At 40.2% G+C, this 22,062-nt stretch overlaps 7 protein-coding genes across 10 annotated transcripts; 4 read left to right on the top strand and 3 right to left on the bottom strand.

The window, feature by feature from the left end:
* Nucleotides 1-239: 239 nt before the first annotated feature.
* Nucleotides 240-5,286, bottom strand: LOC117793037 (regulator of gene activity). Of its 3 annotated transcripts, XM_034633405.1 has the most exons (8): nucleotides 4,171-5,286; nucleotides 2,553-2,688; nucleotides 2,282-2,478; nucleotides 1,955-2,207; nucleotides 1,077-1,628; nucleotides 807-1,011; nucleotides 561-725; nucleotides 280-499 (listed from the first exon to the last, which is right to left on the bottom strand). In XM_034633405.1, the coding sequence occupies exons 2-8, from the start codon at nucleotides 2,683-2,685 to the stop codon at nucleotides 280-282; spliced, it is 1,725 nt and encodes a 574-aa protein (XP_034489296.1). In that variant the 5' UTR covers nucleotides 2,686-2,688; nucleotides 4,171-5,286. The 3 variants fall into 3 exon arrangements, with proteins under 3 accessions (XP_034489298.1, XP_034489296.1, XP_034489299.1); XM_034633407.1 differs by lacking the exon at nucleotides 4,171-5,286 and having other exon boundaries at nucleotides 240-499; nucleotides 2,553-2,685; XM_034633408.1 differs by lacking the exon at nucleotides 4,171-5,286 and having other exon boundaries at nucleotides 1,973-2,207; nucleotides 2,553-2,685.
* Nucleotides 5,287-5,744: 458 nt separating this feature from the next.
* On the top strand, nucleotides 5,745-8,146 carry LOC117791918 (another transcription unit protein). The gene is made up of 4 exons (XM_034631853.1): nucleotides 5,745-5,937; nucleotides 5,989-6,058; nucleotides 6,136-6,706; nucleotides 6,767-8,146. Exons 1-4 carry the CDS (start codon nucleotides 5,904-5,906, stop codon nucleotides 8,042-8,044), a joined length of 1,953 nt encoding a protein of 650 aa, XP_034487744.1. The 5' UTR covers nucleotides 5,745-5,903; the 3' UTR covers nucleotides 8,045-8,146.
* A 1,177-nt stretch (nucleotides 8,147-9,323) lies between these two features.
* On the bottom strand, nucleotides 9,324-11,330 carry LOC117790631 (CDC42 small effector protein homolog). Its single transcript, XM_034630127.1, has 2 exons — nucleotides 10,934-11,330; nucleotides 9,324-9,964 (listed from the first exon to the last, which is right to left on the bottom strand). Exons 1-2 carry the CDS (start codon nucleotides 11,180-11,182, stop codon nucleotides 9,956-9,958), a joined length of 258 nt encoding a protein of 85 aa, XP_034486018.1. The 5' UTR covers nucleotides 11,183-11,330; the 3' UTR covers nucleotides 9,324-9,955.
* A 3,411-nt stretch (nucleotides 11,331-14,741) lies between these two features.
* On the bottom strand, nucleotides 14,742-16,858 carry LOC117790628 (DPH4 homolog). 2 transcript variants are annotated; one of them, XM_034630126.1, is made up of 2 exons: nucleotides 16,471-16,858; nucleotides 14,742-15,359 (listed from the first exon to the last, which is right to left on the bottom strand). In XM_034630126.1, exon 2 carries the CDS (start codon nucleotides 15,357-15,359, stop codon nucleotides 14,784-14,786), a length of 576 nt encoding a protein of 191 aa, XP_034486017.1. In that variant the 5' UTR covers nucleotides 16,471-16,858; the 3' UTR covers nucleotides 14,742-14,783. The 2 variants fall into 2 exon arrangements, with proteins under 2 accessions (XP_034486017.1, XP_034486016.1); XM_034630125.1 differs by lacking the exon at nucleotides 16,471-16,858 and adding an exon at nucleotides 15,418-15,579.
* Nucleotides 16,859-17,628: 770 nt separating this feature from the next.
* Nucleotides 17,629-19,203, top strand: LOC117790139 (60S ribosomal protein L13a). Its single transcript, XM_034629437.1, has 3 exons — nucleotides 17,629-17,695; nucleotides 18,103-18,343; nucleotides 18,725-19,203. Exons 1-3 carry the CDS (start codon nucleotides 17,675-17,677, stop codon nucleotides 19,078-19,080), a joined length of 618 nt encoding a protein of 205 aa, XP_034485328.1. The 5' UTR covers nucleotides 17,629-17,674; the 3' UTR covers nucleotides 19,081-19,203.
* Nucleotides 19,204-19,387: 184 nt separating this feature from the next.
* On the top strand, nucleotides 19,388-20,272 carry LOC117790136 (uncharacterized oxidoreductase TM_0325-like). The gene has a single exon (XM_034629434.1). It carries the CDS (start codon nucleotides 19,437-19,439, stop codon nucleotides 20,208-20,210), a length of 774 nt encoding a protein of 257 aa, XP_034485325.1. The 5' UTR covers nucleotides 19,388-19,436; the 3' UTR covers nucleotides 20,211-20,272.
* An 820-nt stretch (nucleotides 20,273-21,092) lies between these two features.
* On the top strand, nucleotides 21,093-22,033 carry LOC117790137 (2-(R)-hydroxypropyl-CoM dehydrogenase-like). The gene has a single exon (XM_034629435.1). The coding sequence runs from the start codon at nucleotides 21,171-21,173 to the stop codon at nucleotides 21,942-21,944; it is 774 nt and encodes a 257-aa protein (XP_034485326.1). The 5' UTR covers nucleotides 21,093-21,170; the 3' UTR covers nucleotides 21,945-22,033.
* The last annotated feature ends 29 nt before the right edge of the window (nucleotides 22,034-22,062 follow it).

A 22,062-nucleotide genomic window follows, 5' to 3' on the forward strand; every position in this document is an offset into this window, starting at 1 on the left:
GTTAACTATTGGAACTACTTGGAACTTCAGCAGCTGGCATGCGGAACTAGTTCAGCTTGCGCTACATTGGTGGTTCATTTATGGCTGTTACATTAAAGTTCACTCTGTTAAATCTAACAGAGACCGCAAAGTCGTAAAATTCGAATCCCTTTCCGATTTAACATAAACTTTTTAAATGAAGCAAACAATAATTATCAGCGCTTGACATAAATATTTAATAAAAGACACTTTTACATGAATTTGTTTTGCTTTTTTTAAATTTTTTCGTTTTTATTATTATTATACAGACTTTCCATTCATAAACGCACTTACATTGGGACATTTATCTAATTTCTCGGCATCTATTTGGAAAACCTTGGACAAACGTTTCCAACTTTGCGCATCAAAGTAATAGAAAGTTCCACGCTCTTTTGTACCATTTTTTTCATATTGATTAATGCCAGGAATTCGAGTTATCCAAATTTTCTCCTCCACATGATACCGCCACTCGCGACTATGCCTGCGCAAATTAAATATAAATTAAAAATCATTAACAGAAAATTAAAACAAATGCATCTTACAATTCAGCAGCTGCCATCAATTGCATTCTATCACCAATATTCGTGTAGAAGAGGAAAAAGAGCAGATCTTCTTGCAGCACTTTTAGTGCGGGCGCTGTGAGCTTATCTCTAATCGCAAAATTGATCAGATATTCGGGTGGAACGTTGTACTCAACGTCTTGTGCTCTGTGGATTGAATGATTGAATGATAAAGACATTTAGAAGATTAGGACATGGATTGGGATTTGGCATTGTCAACTCGCTCACCTGCAGGGCTGTTCCACGAACGGTCCAGCGAATGTTGGATGCAAACTCTCTTGTGAATTCAGATTCAATCCTAGGCCCGTCAAGTCCGTGCCCAGCGATAACGTTACCAGATTGGGATCCGTTTCAGCTGCTCTTATGAACGTCAGCAGACCCACCATGCCAAACTGATTGTTCACCATGCTCGCTGGTATGTTTGTGACCTTGCCTATGATTGTTGTTATGGTGACATTAGATATGGCTAACCATATACAGCATTTAGGTATATCTTACCATCTGGCGATGTTTGTACGCCGCTTTTCAAAAGTTTATCATTGCTGGAATTATCGTTCATATGGTCGCCGCCTGATCCGCCGCCACTGCCACTGCCGAGTCCACCGCCAACGCCCATCATTGCATTTTGACCGGTGACACTGTTGACACCACCACCACCGCCGGCGCCCACTAATCCTACATGCGTCGCACCGACCACACCGCTAGTGCCACTGCTGCCGACACCGCCACCGCCACCACCGCCAACAACAACACCGCCAAGACCGCTACCAACGGCACCGAGACCATTACCCCCCACAACGTTTCCAGAGTTGCCTGAACCGCCGCTGACCACAATTGAATTCATCGCCTTTTCCGTTCCATCCAGATTATTCTCTGTAATGCCACTGCCACCGACGCCACCGCCGCTTGCAGCGCTGCCAATGCCACCGCTGCTAGTGCCTATCGCGTTCGTTGTGCCATCTGAGTTCTGGGTGCCCGGTAACGCTGGAAAATCCTCATTAGACATCGTGAACTCCGATTGCTCTGACGTTGGCTGTTTCACCATGCCGACTGCAAGAAGCACAAATTCCAAATCAGTTATAAAGCAAATAAATGTGATGACAACAAATTATAAACAGGGATAATTTATATATTGTACTTTTCACCATACATGTATAAGCCATTTTAGAGTCTAAAATTTCGACCTATGTCAAATGATACTCATCAATAGTTAAAGCTTACACCAACACCAAAAACAAATTCAACCCAACAAAACATTAATATACTTGAGCACAATTTAGTATTTAAATTAAACTACAGCCAAATATAATCGTTAGAAGTCGGATATCACAACATAAATTAATAATAAATAAAGTGGATTTTTGTTTTGAACTCACAAGAGGTAAAGAAATTACCGTAGGGTTTGCTGCCCGGCGGCTGGAGGGGATTCGATTGGGGCAGTGTCTGATCATTCTGACCGCGTGCATTCGTCAGTGATGGGAACTCTGTGGGATCGAGCAGCGCTGGCGTTGATGAATCTGCCCCACTGCCGCCACCGAATACATGAAAGTTATTTAAGGGCCCACCCCCACCGCCGCCGCCTGTCCCATAGCCGCCGCGACCGGACTGCATAAAGTTGCCCATGTTCGACTGCAAGCAGAATCATAAGCGATAGATTAATTTGTTAAAAATGGTAAATATGCATATAGATTTATGGTACTCACCATGGGCCCGCTGCCCAGACCCTGCATGGCACGACGCTCCACAAACGGCCGCTGGCCAAATAGATTCGCGGTTCGATTGCCACTCGATAAGGCAGGACCGCCAACCGATAACTGCGCATTGCGATTTGGCGATAACTGTTGCGGCTGTTGCGTTTGTTGCCCGTAATTCGTGGCGCCTGGATAAGCAGTGGCGAAATCTGTTGCAGGATAAAACATTAAATATTTTCAGAAATATGCACCAATAGATCGATCCATTTATTAATTAACTTACCGGTTTGGAACATGCCAGACGTGGGTGTTACATGACCTGACATGGAGCTACCACCAAAGCCGCCTGTTGTTCGGCCCGTTAAAGCTGCGTTTGCTATGCTTCTCGGCGGTTGTTGAAAATTTAAATTCGCCATAATCTAGATTGGAAGAACAAAAACAAAAAGAGAGAAAGAAAACAGAATCGTTAGAATATAAAACATGTGTGCGTGTGTGTTGTTTATATTTTAGTTGATTGCATTTGATTAGAGACGATTAGAATGTTATCGATTTTAAAGCTACCCCTCAATACAAGCTCAATGATATTAATCGTTTGATCGATATATACAAATATCGAAAAACACTGTGATGTTTATTTTGGCGCGCTCATGAAACGACTCGCCAAATTGGCCAACAACAACAACAGCAACAAAATACGAGGCCGGCTATTGTTTATCGTTGGGGTGGGTAAATTTTAGTAACTTGTCAAAAGGTGGTGCTATGACAATGACTCATTTTAGATCCAAGGAGAGTTAACCGAAACCTGAGCGCGCATTTGATAACATACTGGATGCAAATAGATAATTATTGTCGCGCGATTAAAAACACAAACATATGTTTATAAATAAATTAATATAAACAAGACAAATGGGGCTGTTCATTTTCTGTCTGTCGCAGATAACAATTTTTATTGTAATATTTTTTTAATATTAATTTGCGGTTTCGATAAAACCAAGGTCACTGGAAATTTACGTAACGGTGCATTCGTTCAGACGTAATAAAGATGTTTAGCTGTTACAGCTATTAATAAAATTGGGCGATAATGAATCGAGCAATTAAAACGCAGGTAAACAACATCGCATGAACTTTGCAACACTGTTTTCGATTTAATGGCCGCGCAATCATCAGCTGTCAACAAAAAAGAAGCACGAAAATGTACGAGCAGACGAATCAGTCTTCATACATAAGTACATATGCATGTATGTATGTATGCATATGTATACAAGTTTATTTATGTGGTTAAAAACCAGAAAGACAAGTCGCAGGATGCGGCATCATTGAATCTGGCAGAACGGAAGACAAGGCAAATGAAAAAGGATACGCTGTACACTTGCCTGCTCTCTGATTAATATTGAACAATGTGTGGTGTGTGTGTGTACACACTAATTTAAGTGCGGCGAAGAATGAAAGAAAAGAAGACACATACAAAAGCAACAAAGACTGGCCAATGCTGAATGCTGCTGTATTAGTGGGTGCTGCTCGTTTGTTGTTGTTGCTGTTGCTACTGATCTGCAGGTAGCTCTCAGGTCTACGCACTTGTCTCTGCCATTTTGATTATCTTTTGTCTGTTTTGTGTCTAGAGCAACTTTTGTACACTCTCCAATTTGTATGATCTTTTTGCCTAATTGATTTGCAGCACGCTGCTGCGTCGATGGTGATCGTTCGTTGTGTGTAACTTCATCAGCTGACCAGCATGCGTTTTACAGCACTGTTTTCATTTACAACAAACTGCTGCGAATTAAACTTTGGCCAATTAGCATTCAGGGCTAGCCTTGAAAAAAGAGCTTTAACAAAAGCAACTACAGCTACAGCAACTCGATGAAAAATAAAATAAAGACAAGCGCCTTACAAATAATGCTTACCTAAATGAACGTTAGATGATACTGCTGCTTCTTCCACTGTTAATGCTACTGTTTGCCGACTATTGCTGCTACCAACAACAACATACACTGAATGTTTTGTTTTCACCGCATTTAACATTCCAAAGCGACTGGGACGTTTTGGTTGCTGACACTGACGCTGCCGTCGTCCTAGCGCCGTCTTGCTGCGTTTTGTCAGCTGCTGCGCCAACTGAGGTCCGTAATCTCGTTAATTTGAATGCTTTGATTCACTTGATCACTTGATTTGGGCAGCCAAATGTATTACAGTTACGAATAAATGGCACTCATGCAACGGCACATTCAGGATACATGTACATGTACACGGATTCGCTTACACACTATCACATTCACATACACCCACGCCGCCGACGACGCCGTCGATAGATGATGCGCAAAGTGTAGCCGAAACGTGCGGAGTGGCGGAGAGGTTAGTTGGTATTTTTCCGCGCCGTATCGTCCCTAAATATATTGCGTATATATGTATATATATACACGTATGTATGTATGTATTATGCATACACGCGCTGTCTGTATTGGTGAACTTTACTTCGTCGTGCCTGCCCGAAAGAAGGAGTACCGAAGGTTTTTTTTATATGCCTTCCTTTTGCCTTTGCAGAAAAGCGGCGACTACACAATTTTGGTCTGCTACTATGGCGGCCAATGCAAAAACTTTATACAGAGTGAAAGCGTTATGATTTTATTTCGAAACGTTTTGGGTTATTTGTATTGTTTTGCCTTCTCTTATGTATAATATGTTGGTTTTTTTTTGTAAGTAAATAATTGCTTGCTATTGCGCTGTTGCCACTGCTTCTTCTTGCTCTGCTTCAACTGTGTGTGTCTCTGTCTTTGTTTTCTCAGTTCATTGAAATTTCACCCGAACGCGAATTTGGGGTAAATTCGCTTTGCGATTTATGCACCTTTTACGCCGCGCACAATCCACCGCACTTTAATTAAACACAGGCAAATGCCTATAATTTACAATTGCAATGCAATAAATAATTTTTGAGCGCTCGACAAACGCTTAAAATGTACACAAAAAATGTTCCGCAAAAAACTTTTGTGGCTCGTCACATACGAATACAAATACACAAAAGACGGAGACGGATGATGGCTATCGATGCTGGAAATGTTATCGATGTAGCCGATAGTAGCGTTTACACAAGCACCAGGGTTGCCTTGAAAATTTTAGGAGTGCAAGGCACGTCAATGAAGAAATGATAAAAATCTGCAAACGGCGCGTAATTTAAATATTTTTAGTTTCTAGTAATAATTTGGCAAAAAATTAGCAATTTAATAAAAAAAATTTATTTTAAATGTGATAAAATAAAGGTGAACATTTTATATGAACGCAGGGAACTAGTTGTTAATTGAACTAAATCCAAAATTGAAAAATAATCACAGTCTGCAAATGGGCTGTCAGCCCGTATTTCGTTGCGGCAAGACTATTGAAACAAGTTGGCAGCTAATGTTTCCTTTAAATAGTTGGCAGCTCTGAATACTACGGTTGTAAAAATAATAAATTATTAAAAATATACTTGTATATATTTATAGGTCAAAAATAATAATCCGGGCTTATTGAATATTTAATTAAATTTCACATAGCTCCGCATAATATAGCAGTTATCAATTTGGTTTGCACGTGTCTGAGCCGCCAATCTGTCAATTGCATTGTGGCATTGGCATTTTCTTGATTCGCAATAAAATATTCAAATAATATGGGCGACCTAAATTCAGATGACGACAGTGGTGGTAAGTGCATAACTGACTTCTGTGGCAGCTGTACCTAAAAGCATCTTTCAGGTTCTGCGTCCGGTTCCAGTCGCAGTGGCAGCCGCAGTCGCAGCGTCACACCGCAAGGCAGCGCGCCAAGGTAGGTTTTTAATTAAATCATTGCACTTTAGATAAGCTGCTGAGTAATTGATGTAAAACATGATTAAACCCTTGCAGATCCCCACACAGTCGCAAGTCCGGCAGCGGCAGCGATCGTTCACGCTCTGGCTCCAGATCCTCTCGATCACGTTCTGGCTCTGGTTCGCCGCATAGTGCTCGTTCTGGTTCAGCTGCCAGTCGGCGGTCTCGGTCCCGCTCCCGCTCTGGATCAGCACATAGCCGGCGTTCTGGCTCTGCACAGAGCGCTCATTCCCGTTCCCATAGCGAACGATCCCAATCCCATAGTGGGAGGGAAGAGTCCCGATCCAATTCACCTAATTTACAAATTGATGATCAGCGTGCTAATTCTAAAAGCAAGAGCCGTAGTCGCAGTCGCAGCGGTAGTCGCACTTCCCGATCCCGGTCTCGGTCAAAGTCAGGCACTCCCCGCTCTGGACGCACATCGCGTAGCCGGAGCGGGTCAGCCTCAGGGTCTGGCAGTGACATTGGCGTGCCCAAGAAAAAGCAGCGCCGGCAAAGCGCCTCGGACACCGAGAAACGTAAGAGCGGCAGTGATAGCGATGCAGCCACGCCCACAAAAGCCAAGAAGGCGCGCCTTATCGACTCGGACAGCGATGAGGATGCATCGGTAGGCAATCTATAGTGAATTCTTATTTGGTTACCTTTAACATTTTGTGATTAATTGCAGCCTAAGAAAGCACCTGCTGCTTCGGATATCTTTGGCGATGCGGACGACATCAGTGACGATGAGGAGACAGCGCAACAGGCAGCCAAATCTCCTGCTGGTAGTGCCGGCCGCTCGCGCAGTCGCAGCCAGAGCAAGTCGCGTTCACGCAGTCGTTCCGTAAGCCGGTCCCGGAGTCGATCCCGCTCCCGCGACGCAGAGCCGCGACAGACACAGGCTACAGCTAAGGAGGATGAACCAGAGCCGTTGCCCGAGACCCGAATCGAAGTCGAAATTCCGCGAATATCTGCAGATCTTGGCAAAGAGCAACATTTCATAAAGTTACCCAACTTTTTGTCCGTTGTCACGCATCCGTTTGATCCGGAAACCTACGAGGATGAAATCGACGAGGAAGAGACCATGGATGAAGAAGGACGACAGCGCATCAAGCTCAAAGTGAGCAACACGATCCGCTGGCGCGAGTACATGAATAACAAGGGCGATATGGTCCGCGAGTCGAATGCTCGATTCGTCCGCTGGTCCGATGGCAGCATGAGTCTGCATCTGGGAAACGAAATCTTCGATGCCTACCGCCAGCCACTGGTGGGTGATCACAACCATTTGTTTATCCGACAAGGCACAGGTCTCCAGGGACAGTCGGTATTCCGTACTAAGCTCACCTTCCGACCGCATTCGACAGAGTCGTTCACCCACAAGAAGATTACCATGTCGCTGGCTGATCGATCGAGCAAAACGAGTGGCATTAAGATACTTACACAGGTGGGCAAGGATCCCACCACAGATCGCTACTCCCAGCTCAAGGAGGAAGAGGCTAAGCTCCGCCTGGCCATGCGCACACAGCACAAGGCACAGCCGAAAAAGAAAAAGGCTGGTGCCGGTGAACCGCTCATCGGTGGCGGCAATTCATCCTATCAGCATGACGATGGCAGCGACGACGAGAATGCCATTAGTCTTAGCGCTATCAAGAATCGATATAAGAAGGGATCCGCCGGTGGCCAGTCAGAGCAAAAAGCCTCAACCATTTACTCGTCTGATGACGATGAGGGATCCGATTTTGAGGCGCGTCGCAGCAAAAAGGTGAACAAGGCCAAGGCAAGCAAAGCTCTGAGGGACTCGGACAGCGAATCTGATGCTGGCAGTGGCAAAAGCGGAGGAGCTGGTGGCGCCGCAAGTGGCAGCGACAACGATAGTCACAAAAGCGGCAGCAAATCCGCCAGTGGCAGTGGAAGTGGCTCTGGCAGCGGCAGTGGCAGTGGCAGCGGCAGTGACAATGATGATTAGCTTATGTAATCAAATAAATGTTAAATTTTACATGTGTAAATTGTTTAAACTGCGCATTGTAATGAGATATTTAGTATCAATAAATAGGATAAAACCAGGAAATTATCTGTCAAGAACCGATTACCGAAACGTTTGTACCAGTACGGTTGTGGTAAAGTTTCTAGGTCAAAGAGTAGACCAACTTTCAACTGTCATAACTTGATCAAAACTGAATAGATTTTCAAGTTAAATGTCATTTTGATCACGATTTGGCCTCTGAATACATTCTGCATAAAAATATTTTTAAATTCGATCAAAAAAATTTTTTTTTGTCCTAGGTCTGTTTATCTCTATGTCATATTTATTATAAAACATCTTAAAATCTTAAAATGTTTCGAAATTGAACCAAATATAAGAAACTGCATTATGGAATCATTACATTGTGTATAAAAAAAGGCTTCAACCTCCAAAAATTTGGAGTATGTTCGTTAACTGAAGAATATGATGGTAGTTATCATGCTGCCTAGATGACAAAGATTCTAAGGATCTGTCTTAACATTTATTAATTTTAATAAATGAGGATCCATTTTAAATATAAAGCAAACACTGTTGAATTTTGTTTCTTTTTAAATATATATTTCCATAAATTATTGCTTAAATATTTTAGTTTTATACAATTAGTCTAATCTGCGTTCAACGTTATCGCATTTAACCTAATGCAGATGTTATTATAAGTTTCATTTGCATTTGGTATATTATTCATATCCTTAGTTAAATATCTACATCTGAATTTTTAAAGATTCTCCAGTTTACAGGTTTTCTAAGGGAGTCTACAAAGGTACACGTTCTACATTTGCATTGTCGCTTTCTACTTGTTTGCATTTTTCTTTCATTCTTTTATATATATATTCGTTTTGGGTTTTCTTTGAATATATGTATGTAAATATATGCATATAAAAAATCAGTTGTCAATCAATTATTAATTTTTACTGTTTTTAATTATTATTATTATTTTTTGTTGAAAAAATGATTGTGCGACAGTTTTTTGTCAATAGTTAAATAACATTATATAAATGCTAAATCAGCTCTGTAAAATTGCTTTGCTAGTTAAGAGTACACACAACTGGTTGACTTACATAAATGTATGTGTATAAATATATAAATACATATTAAGTAGTAATTATTTAGTATATCATCTGATTTGAATCATCTAGTTGTGTGTGTGTGTGTGCGCACGAGAAATCGCAATATATAAAATAAGGCAGTTCTGTTCTCTGAAATAATAATTATTTAAAATTATTTTATATTGCATGCAATCAAGAATGCTCGATACGGGTTTAACATCGGTATAATATATGTTAACTGATTGCATGCCCTGGTTTTGGCATTAAGTACAGGGCTGACCCCCCCAACTGTCTCTCTATATGACGATCTGCAGCTATCTTTTGCGATTTTTCATCTATATAATACTCACAAACGCATCTGTAGCTCGTCTACACAAATCTTGTAAAGGCCAAATCCATATTTTAAATTCCTACGATTAGTAGCTGGTCATCCAATGCACACATGTAGATATACCCACACACATACACACACACACACACTCAAATGGAGTCCATTGTCCGTTTAAATTACTCTTATTCCACAGTTGCTGTTTGTGGTGTGTGGAACCCATTTATGCTGCTGCTGCTGCTGCAGTGTCAGAACCTACAATCCATCCACCTCGCACTTCCCACCTTCCACCACCCAATGTCTGATATTTTCTTTCTCTGTTAGTCACCCTCGCCGCCTGATAACACGCTGCTTGCGTTTAACAAAGAATTATAAATTTTGTTATTGTTGTTGATGATGTTGTTGTAGGTTTCTTGTTTCGTTTTTGTTTCAGAAAATTGCACAAAATGCACTTAGTAGCCATGTTGTAAAGTTCCTTCATCAGCAGGCCTGAAAAATAAAAAGATAATCATAATGTAAGTTTTAGCATAGTATACATATATATTTATATAGAGCTTTAGTTGTTGGTTTTTGTTGTTGTTGTCAGCAGTTTAAGCGACTTACTAGACCGTGGCCACAACTAAAAACTGGGGCTGGGCACCTCATATTGTTTACTACTTGAAAATAAAAGAGCTGAGACGGGAAGGGGAAAGAACCTGGCGCGGGGTTGCCAGATGTTATCAGCACTGGGGACCCAAACCCAAGTAAATGGTTGCATAGCATGAAAGTGCTCGAGTATTCTCTGACAAATTTAATTGAAACTTTTTCTTGGGTGTGGATCTATCGCACATATCACCTGATTGTCTGTTGAAAGTGCATTGAACTGTCTCAGTCGCAGTCAATATGATTTTACTACATACATACATATCTAGTAATATTCCCTAAGAGAGTTACAACTATTTATTTAATTAGAGTTTTATTAACTTAAGTACTTGAATTACCTTGAGTTGGTTGCTTGGTTGCTTTGATCAAAACACCGAAACCACCAATATGATTATTGATCGTCACCTTGCCAAGCTGTCGTAGGTGCTAAATGCCCCCAAACGCTTCAAATTGCAAATATCGTGATTCGCACATTAACGTTCTACATCACGATTAGTCGACTTACAGTTACCCTTTAATATCAATCAAATAATAAGGGGTTTCTTGAGGGTTGTCGCCAATTTTTGCTACAGAACTTATTAAAACTATTCAGTTTTAAATTTAAAATTTTCTATACTGTTTACCATTAACTTTCTTAAGTAAAACAATTAAGTGTAATGTGTAAATAAATAAATATGCTGTACGACTATAATAATTTCCAAATTGTCAAAGATACTTTTTACTTTAAAGATACTCGTAAATGATTTATTCAGACTGTATTCTCTACCCCTCACCCTCATCGTCACCCAGTTTCTCCACATTCATCAGTTGACTTACATGTAGCGAGTGTATCGAGTTTGTTTCGTAGCCGCCCTTGCTCTGCATTTGGGTTGAGATCGCATTGAGCCGGTTGGCGGACAGCTCCACATCGGCGGATCCAATGTGTCCGGTGTGTACAAAGTTTGTGGGATTGCCGATCATTGATCGATCGATGCGCAGGCGTTGATGTGGTCGTCGGGATGGGGATCGTTGTTGTTGAAAACAACATGAGAACCACTGCAGCCAAATTTCGCCAGTGGATGCCATTTTCTGTACTATCTTCCCGGGCAGTGGCCTTTCAGTCTTATTACGTGGATTGTTACAAATGGTGGCCGTGTTTCCGGTTCTGCTGATGGGATTCAAACAACCGTTTTCGGCCAGATTGAAGTCTTTTCAGCGTGGATCGCACGCTTCTTGGCCTGCAAGAAACGAGAATAAAATAAAATATTTTGTTTGCCATTAGTCCAAGTTTAAACCGACTACAACAGACTAGACCGACCCCATCATCCAAACTATTTTTGATCTTGTTCATTCTCTGCTCTACTTGTTTCCTGCCATCTTTTCACATGGTTACACGTTCCAAACACCTCAAAACTTCGAATTGATGGAGCTTTCGACCACTGAGCGCGCAACAAACAAAAAGCAAAAAACCAGAACACAATACAAAATTATAGACAAGTATTTTTTTATGCCTCCGTTGCCTCGGGGAAGATGGAAGAGGCTTTGAAATAAAAGCAACAATTAATTGGCACTTTTGTGTAATTTAAATCGAAAGAAAGACATAAAGCGTAGACAAAAGAAAGATTGTACAAAGTATGACAAAAAATGAAGAAACCCAGAAGAAACTATTAACTTTCATATGCCGAAGTGTCAATTCCCTTTTTAATTTGTTTCCATTATGAATATAAGAATATTTAATGTATTGGACTATCATTATTTTGCTTATCAAGTCAGAAATGTATCAATTATAATACTATCTGTAAGTGTATAAGATACTTTTGATATACAAATTAAAGAACCAAATCAATTCCACACTCACTTGAATTATGATTATTGTTTTGTGGTTTTCGTTTTCATCTGAATCAATAAAACCCATATGTATTATCAGTTGAGCGAACAAAGAGAACTGTGATTCATATCAAGGACTTGTGTATAGGAAGTTATGAAATTGATTGTTAATATTAAAATTTTGCAAGCACAGCTGATTTTATATTTAGACCACTTTGTGAGAAATAAGAAGAGTGATATCGATATCGGAGTATAAATATTTCTAAAGAACTACAATAGTGTAATGACTAATCGTTGGCAAATCGATCTGAAGACCGATATTTTTAGCTTGAACTCTTTATCTTAATTTCTGTAGTCGCATAGAGTGGCTCTACGGTATGAAACCATTAAACATGTCTGGCATAGTTTTGACTGAGTGAATGACTAAATGGCTGCTTGAAGAACTGTTAGTGTTGAGTTGCCTGAATTAAGTGACAACATTTTCCACGCAATTTTCTACGTCACACGAACTTCTTGAGCTTTCTACGCCAATTCGACACATAACGTGTGCCATGCACTCACTGTTATTGTTTTTGTTATGTTTTTGTTGTTGCTTTCTGCCGGTGTCTTATATACATACATACAGTTGGTCAAGAAAGTGTTTAGAGAAAATAAAAATTCACAAATATGTTTTTTTTTTTTTTTAAATATTGTTCTTTTATTTTAGTAGAAATATAGAGAGAAATATTAAAATATGAAACAAAATAAACTTAAGTTAAGATTATATATATTTTTTGCAAGTGAAATTGTTTAAGTTTTTGATTTTGTCACAACACTTTCTTGACTAACTGTATATACATACATATGTTGTGTCTGCTTCTGCTATTTTTTGAGTAATTAAAGCTGCTCGAGCGTCTTTAATGCGCAGTGAAAACGAAATGAAAGTGGTAGAAGGCAACGGCAAACGGACGGAGGCGAAGACGAAGTTGGAGATGGAGACGGTTGACGAGCTGGAGTTGACTTCGTTTTAATAGTGGCTATTGTATCCAGCCACATGTAGTAAACGGTATCTCTAAAATCACACAACAACAACACGTAACATTCAAAGAGACTGTACAAGCGAAAGAGAGACAGTGTGTGTGAGAGAGAGAGAGAGAGAGAGTGCAAGAGTGCGTGTAAGAGGGAAGCTTTTGCAGGAATTGATATCAAATGCGCTAAAGCGTTTCAATTTTTGTGTGTCAAAAGGTTATTAAAGTGAGAGATGCTAAAGAGATAGTCAACGAAACAAACACACACACAAACATACAAGTCAAACGCCGTATTTAATTAATGCGTTGGAAATCGAGTCTGTGCTTTATTACTTTGTATATGCAGCGGATGGAAAACGAAAGCTCAGACACAGTTAATTATCAATAAAGCACCACGCACTTGTGCACAAAGCGATAAGTGAGATGGCAATAGAAACTAAATTGATTAAACAAATAAATAACCATTTAAATTACTTTGCAATAATATCATAAACAAATGGATTTCCAATGAGCTCCGCGATGCGTCTGTTTTCCCTGTTATGGATTTCTAGCAATTGTTTATACATTTGTATTGTGTACATACTTGCGTATGGTTTTTTGCAGTTGCTGACATCATCACATCATCAGCCAAAGCAACAACTTCGCATGCCGGCAAAAACCAGGCGAGGTTATTGAATTTTGTACTCCCCAAAAATAAAAAAAGTTATACAATTAAATAGACTATTTAGTGTATGCAACTTGGAGGTACCCTGCTTTTCGATCTACTCAGCATACAAACTGCTTGCATTGCAAATTCGAAAGACCGGCAAGCAGTGCACTGGTTGCACCAACTGTTATTGCACCCTTTTAGTCAATATAATGAAAAAAGGGTATACAAGTTGTGACAGTAATTATTATTCACACATGTATGTACATAGAAATATACTCTTAAGTAAATTAAATGCGCTTAACAATGTTTTTTTTTTATTTTAACAGATTTGCTTAGCTTTAAATTGGCACTGTTATTCTGTAGAAACTACTGTTAGCATTGGGTTTTGTGCAATTGATTTGTGGAAATAAAAAGTCTCAGGCGTTGCCAATTAATTCGCTTTGTCTAATTTTACAAACAGTTAAAGTTCAACAAACTTTACATTTTCAATTTGAAAAATTAAATGAACAACTGTGAACAACTCTTAAATTAACATTAGCATGCCAAATGATGTGATGTTTAATTTAACTAGTCGGTTTAACAGCATATGCCAATGTTAAGCTGTTACATTGCAAGCTTCTGACAAAAATGTAAATCTTAATTTGGTCATCTCTTAAAACCGTCTTAGCCCGCATATGCCGCTTTTTCTGTTTCGCTACAATAATAGAGCAAGTCGGAGGAAGCAACAGCATTTGGTAATTTGAATCTGACCTATATAAAACAGCCCAAATACAATTCACACGCGCCAAAGACATAAACGGCATTAACGCACCAAAATAAAGACATTTATTTTGCACAACGGAAATGAGAAATGGTTGGCAGTGACTGCAATCTAAATGTTGTGTATAAGATACAAATATTACATCATTTGGTATTGGACAAGAGAAGCCAAAAGAAAAAAAAAAAGGAAGGGCATTAAATATGCAAGAGACAACCAGTTTTGCATGCATATAAACAGCGAAAGGTTCAAGAAACCGATAAAACAGATTTTGAAACCTCATAAAAGTGATGACGATTCGACGATGATAACAATAAGGGCTTAATTCGATAATTTCCATTTTATACATTTTCAGCTTTAAAACAATATGGTAATAGGCAAAAAGAACGGTATGCAAGTTTGCTATTCATCTTTTATTACACACACAGCATTTATTGTCATATCTTTTTATTGTTTATTTGCAACTGGTTTCACAATAATCACCAAAGAACATTCACTACACTCAACAATCATTTCACTTGCTTTTAGCTGCTCTCTTTGTTCCGCTGACTCATCAACCACATACTGACCGCCACAGCGACAGTTGTACGCATAGGCAAAACTCAACGACGTTGACGATGTCGTCTCTTTGTCTGTGTCGTTTTCATCACACTCCTCCTCCTCCGCCTCCTCGACAACTTGAGTGCGCTGCATGTCATTTAACGTGATGGTGGCATAAATGTTGATGTGCGTTTCAAATTTTGTCTGCAATAATTCGGCATCATAGAGTTTACGCTTTATGGGATCTTTTAGTGTATTCCAGGCTTCATTTATCGCATTGAAATTGTTGTCACTCTCTCGATTTGGGTCGCTCTCATTGGAGTTTACAGTTAAATCGCTCTGTTGATGATTTTCTAGTTGTTGTTGTTGTTGTAATTTATCTGGATGACATTGTAGTATTAATTGCTTATAATTGCGCTTAAGCTCATCAAAACTTGCCGTTGCGGACGCATTGAGGCGTTCATAGAAGTTCATATTGGACATCTGCAGAGATATAATAAATTGTAAAATCGTTTATAATAAAATATATAACTATACTTACATTTAGTTTGTGTTTTTGGTGTATTTCTAATAACATTTATCATATGTTTCTAGCGCGGCGATCCCATTTTTTGACGTTAACCATCACTGGATGACCGAATCAGCTGTTCGTTGCCGTCTTGTACAACATCAACATTCTAATTGGAATTTTAGATCTACAAAAACACTATTTTCTCTCTCTCTCTCTTAAAATCACACACACACACATGAATCATCAGACCCTTTTGTTGCTGCGGAAATGCAAACAAAAGGAGGAGGACTGTGATAAAATTTTACACGCATTTCTTAATATCTAGATTCTAGAAAGACATAACGAAAATTAATTCCATATTCTGGTCTTTTTGTTTGCATGTTGTCCACACATAATTCGGCAAATCTCATAAATGCCGTTATTTAACGTTCGTCTATTAAGTTGTCATTGGCAACCACCACGAACACATACACAAACACACAAACAAATACAAAACATACCAAATTTAAGTCGCGAAAAGTAGAACGTTCAAATTGTCAAAAAGCAAGAGTCAAGCGCCGACTGCACTTGGAAAGGAAACAAGGTTAAGAAACTGGTTCGACAAAAACAACAACGACAACAACAATTCCAAAAAAATATATATATGTATATGCACACATATGAAGAGCGTTGAGAGAAAAACAAGTAAATCGGCCAACGCATGCATTGACCCAATTTAAAAGTTTGCAGAAAAAAAGAGAAGTTTGCCACAAGATGGATGAAAACTTGCACTGCCAAAAATGGGGAAAGGCAAAAAGTCAAAAGACAGGCAGGAAAGGCGGAAGGAAGGAAGAAGAGACAAACATGAAAAACGCTCCCACACGAATGAAATGGCACAAAAACAACAACAACTCTACATGGACACTGTGTTTTGTAAATTGCATTTAATTAAACGGAAAGAATGAACAGTAATTATTATTCCAAGCAAAGCCACAGAGAGGCACAGACATATGTACGTTCGTTAGAAAATCAAAACACTCATGAAATATAAATAAATATATTTGTGAGTCCCCACCCACCGTCTCGTATTAAAATAAGACTTGCCTTTTAAGGTGTTGACTTTTTCCTGTCGACAATACAAGCACGTCGACGCGCTGCCGCTGCTTTTGCCTCTGTTTCTGCTGATTTTATTGATGATTCGATGATGATGTCGGCTATATTTGTTTGTTGTTATTCAGATTTTCGGAGCAAATTGAAGCAAGTCAGAAACCACAGCACTTGTGTATGTGCGTAACACACTTTTTTGCACAAACACGCAGCACCCGCGTTACATTTGCACTGCCATTGGCTATCAGCACCTTTTCAGTACGTATTTATTTATATTTTCGATTCATTTATTTACAACTTTTGTGTAAACAATTTGGCACCGCGAGTAGCAATGATCCGCCTCGGTCGCAGTCAAAAACACACCTAACTAATTAGACTTGGAGTGAGCGAGTGAACAAAAAATAGAGCGAGTGAACGAAATAAGTGAGCAGTGCTGCCAACTTCTAATACCAAAAATATCATAAGTTGCCACCCATAAAAACTACCAGTCTGGCTCGATTTTTTTTATCAAAAAATAGTTAAGTCTCAGAAAAAGACACATGAAATAAATGTACCTTTTTTAAATTGTCTTAATTTTTTAACCAGAATTTTTATTTTGTTTGGCAGAATTTTTCCTAGAGTTTTGTCGATTTATCGATATTTTTTATAATTTATATTGTAACTTCTCTCTCCGAGGGATGACTACCTTAAAACCTTCATTAAAAGGTTTACCTTAATTTTATCTAATTTCGAATTATAAATTTTCATACATTTTTTAAATTTTTTATTGAGTTTTATTGCATTTTTCAAATTGAAATTCTTATCAGTTCTCGCAGAAATTTGAATTTGCATTTTTTGGAAACTTGACAGCCCTGGACAAGCTAAGCCAAAAAAGTGCTGCCAAGCTCAATAGAAAAGATATCTGTTCCTGGCTGGAATTAATTTTTGCGTGCACTATTGCGTAGTTTTAAAAGAAATACCTATATCAAGACATAGTGAAAATGGTTATATTTCCGGCTAATAGCAATTTTAAAGTTTTTCCAGCAGTCGATATGTGAAAACAGCCAGAGCTAACTTCAAAATGCTAACCAGGAACATTGACGACTAATTCAACCCTGTAGCAGTCAGCTTTTGATGATGTGCAATTGTCCAAAGCAACCCTGCCGTGTGACGCTTGAGCTGTCAAATCGGTTTCCGCTTTCTTTCCGTGCGGTTCTTAAACATGACTGGTTTAACGAACAGGGTAAGTGCCAAGATTTTGGCAAAAAAAACCATGTTAACGTGACGACAGACATAAACAAATGTATGAAAAACGTTAATTAAAGAATATACTTGCGGTGAATGTGCATTTTGTGTGAATTCGTCAACGCCAAAGCCTTGTTTTAAGAGCGTGAAAGTTCGATCCGTGTACACGTGCCCAATGGCAGCCTCTCTGAAGGCGGAAAGAATGGAAGGAAGTGCCACTGACAATTTGTTAGTGCTTGTGTAAAACAAATGGCGGATATTTTGAATAACTATACCAAGTGCTATATGCGAAAAGCACTCTTAGTGTATTTTGCAAACCTGATCACATTTGTTTATGCCTTGTCGTTCACCTTAACCTCACTTCTGTACTGCAACATTTACTAATTGTTTTTACTTGATTTACAGACCGTTGTTATTGATGGTCGCGGCCATTTGCTTGGCCGTTTGGCCTCCGTTGTCGCCAAGTACCTGTTGCAGGGCGGCAAGGTCGCTGTGGTGCGCTGCGAGGAGCTGAACCTCTCCGGTCACTTCTACAGAAACAAAATCAAGTTTTTGTCCTACTTGCGCAAACGCTGCAACGTGAATCCCGCTCGTGGTCCCTTCCACTTCCGTGCCCCGTCCCGTATCTTCTATAAGGCTGTACGAGGTGAGTTTCAATAGTATTCCCCAGTTCCTTATTGAGTTTGTTGTTTTCACCATGATGTACCAAACATATTACCTACATTATTTGAACGTAGAGAAACCATGTAAACAAAACATAAGTGATTCCAAGCAACAAACTAAATGCTTTTTAATTAATCATTTTATAAATGCAATTTATACTAATTATACTCGTTTTTTCTTTTAGGTACGTTAATGCGACTAGTTGTGATCAAGATTAACTCGTTGTTGTGATGATTATTACATTCTTACCTACATTATTTGAACGAGAAACCGTGTAACCAACCTACAACTGATCACCTCACTGCAATAATTCTGTATTTGATTAGTTGATGTGGTCATTAATCGATCTCTTTTTGTATTGCAGGCATGATCCCACACAAGACCAAGCGTGGCCAGGCTGCACTTGCTCGTCTGCGTGTGTTCGATGGCATTCCATCGCCCTATGACAAGCGTCGTCGCGTTGTCGTCCCAATTGCAATGCGCGTCTTGACACTGCGTTCGGACCGCAAATACTGCATGGTTGGACGTCTGTCGCACGAGGTGGGCTGGCACTACCAGGATGTGGTCAAGAGTCTGGAGCGCAAGCGTAAGGCCAAGTTGCGCGTCACCCTCAAGCACAACAGAGAAATGAAGAAGCTGACGGCGAAGGCGCGCGAGAATATTGCCAAGGCTGCCGAACCCTTCAACAAAATCATCAAATCCTACGGATACGAGGTTTAAGGAACGCCACCGCCACCCACAACAGCAACAACAACAACAATTACATTTGCAGCCGTACTGTTTGCGTGTATAAGCGTAGCGTTTTTTTAAAAAGAATAAAACATCTAAGGTTAAAAAACACTACAACATTTATTGCAATTATGATTTAAAAAAAAATTAGTTGGTTTTCAACTAGCGGTTATCTGCTACCCTGTTGTTTTTTTTTATAAAAAGCCTTGCACAGCTGATCGGCTAAGCTCGAAAGCTTTCGAAATCAGCTGTTCTGCGACTGTGACTGCGACTGTTATCGTTCCAGCTATCGCTGTGAACCTTTCGATCATTTTACGTCACTCTTCGCTATTTGAGAGATCGGTGCCATGTCAAGTTTCAAGGACAAAGTAATTATAGTGACAGGTGCTAGCTCCGGCATTGGCGCCGGTGCTGCCGTACATCTGGCCAGTCTGGGAGGACTTGTCACAATTGTTGGCCGCAATGCTGACAAATTGACGGAAACTGCGAATAATATAGTGGCTGCTGGTGGCGCTCCTGCATTGCAGGTGATTGCGGACATGACCAATGAAGCAGATGTGGAGAAAATAGTTACGGCTACGCTTGAGAAACACGGACGCATCGATGTGCTGGTGAACAACGCGGGCATCCTGGAGACTGGCACCATTGAGAACACTTCGTTGGCCCAATACGATCGGGTGATGAACACAAATGTGCGTGCGCTGTATCAGTTGACCATGTTGGCCACTCCGGAGCTGATCAAGACCAAGGGCAACATTGTCAACGTGTCCAGCGTTAACGGCATACGGTCCTTTCCTGGGGTGCTGGCTTACAATATTTCCAAGGCGGCAGTCGATCAGTTTACACGATGTGTGGCTCTCGAACTGGCTGCCAAGGGAGTCCGCGTTAACTCCGTTAATCCTGGCGTGATTATTACTGAGATCCACAAGCGTGGCGGCATGGACGAGGCCACCTATCAAAAGTTCTTGGAGCACTCAAAGACCACCCATGCGATGGGTCGTCCTGGCAATGTCAAGGAAGTCGCCGCAGCGATCGCTTTCCTTGCCAGCGATGCTGCCAGCTTCACAACCGGAGTCAGCCTGCCGGTGGATGGTGGCAGACATGCAATGTGTCCTCGCTAAAATAAAATCAACTTGTCAATAATTGCAGCTAGCATTTAATAAACTTAATAATCAACTATTAATTAACTAGCACTGCTAGAAAAGTTTTAAAATTTGCTATTAGACAGAAAACTGGCTTCAATGTAATACAAGTAATTTCTTTTAACTACTTTTTTTTTTAATATTGCAATAAGTAACAGGTATCCTATGGTCGGGCTCTCGACTATAGCCTTTGCCACTTGTTTTTATTTAATTTCGAATATTATTGAAAAGATATTGAATTTCGCAATTTGGACTACGAAAAATTTAAATTCAGCAATGTTATCGTTAACGATTTAAATCACGATGCGAATATCACAACAACGAGCTTTGAGATAACACAGGCTGTGCTGCCATAATTCGATAAGAAACGCAGGATAGACGGACTCCGAAAAAAGGACATAAATAGGACAAATATTTAAAAAAGATCTCAAAGTTTTAACTTTTTTATAGTTTTTAAGTAGACAGGAATTAGATCATGCATCAGTTTTTGTGTTATTGCTGTTTTTTGTCAACGGAGATTTGTAGTAGGCGTTACTGCAACGTTAACATCGCAACCAACCCTACAAATCACGATTCCCGAAATATGTGCAAACTTTTTTTGATTAGCTTACACGTAAATCGAGCCAACTCACTTATTTTTTTTAATATTAAATAAATATCTTAAGCAAATATTTAAAAGTATAACAGAAATGAAAAAATAACAGACTTCCGGATAGGGAGTGTTTCAGAAAAATTCAGGCAAATTCATTTAAAAAAGGGAGAAATCTGTTGGGAAAAAGGATGATATGGCAGCACTGATCACAGCATGCACTTATCGATAAAGCTTGTCATCGACTTGGACACTTTCCGCGGGGCTGACCAACTTCAATGTCATAGGAAAATCTCAATTGCGATTCAAATATCGTTTGTAGCAGTAACAACAGTAACAACAGTGACAACATGCCAAGTTTCAAAGATAAGGTGATTATCGTGACAGGTGCCAGCTCTGGCATTGGAGCAGCCACAGCCGTGCACCTGGCTAGCTTGGGTGGCCTGCTCACAATTGTGGGTCGGAATGTGGACAAGTTGAAGGAAACGGCCGATAACATAAAGGCTGCAGGTGGATCACCCGCACTCCAACTGCAAGCAGACATGAACAAGGAGGAGGATGTGGAACAGATTGTTGCGGCTACGCTGAAGCAGTTTGGCAAGTTGGATGTGCTGATCAACAATGCTGGAATTATGGAGTTGGGCAGCATCGAGAGTAGCAGCTTGGATCAGTACGATCGTGTAATGAACACGAATGTGCGATCGCTGTACCAACTGACTATGTTGGCCACCCCGGAACTGGTCAAGTCCAAGGGCAACATTGTGAATGTGTCTAGCGTGTGCGGTCTGCGTTCCTTTCCGGGTGTGCTAGCCTACAATGTGTCCAAGTCGGCTGTTGATCAGTTAACACGTTGCGTGGCACTGGAGCTGGCTTCCAAAGGAGTTCGTGCTAATTCCGTGAATCCAGGTGTAATTGTCACGGAACTGCAGAAACGTGGCGGTCTGGATGATGCTGCGTATGCCAAGTTCCTGGAACATTCCAAGGAGACGCATGCACTGGGTCGCCCCGGGGAGGTGGGCGAGGTGGCTGCGGCGATTGCATTTCTGGCCAGCAACGACGCCAGCTTCACAACGGGAGTCAATTTGGCAGTGGACGGAGGTCGTCATGCAATGTGCCCGCGCTAGGAAAGACTTCCATTATCATTCACAGCAATTACTTGTACAAACTACAAATGTAAACAAAATCACTAAAGAAACAAATTAATCCGCTTCAACAGCAAAGTATTCTCAAATATCGACAGCA

The sequence above is a fragment of the Drosophila innubila genome (assembly GCF_004354385.1).
Source record: "Drosophila innubila isolate TH190305 chromosome 3R unlocalized genomic scaffold, UK_Dinn_1.0 2_E_3R, whole genome shotgun sequence".
NCBI lineage: Eukaryota > Metazoa > Arthropoda > Insecta > Diptera > Drosophilidae > Drosophila > Drosophila innubila.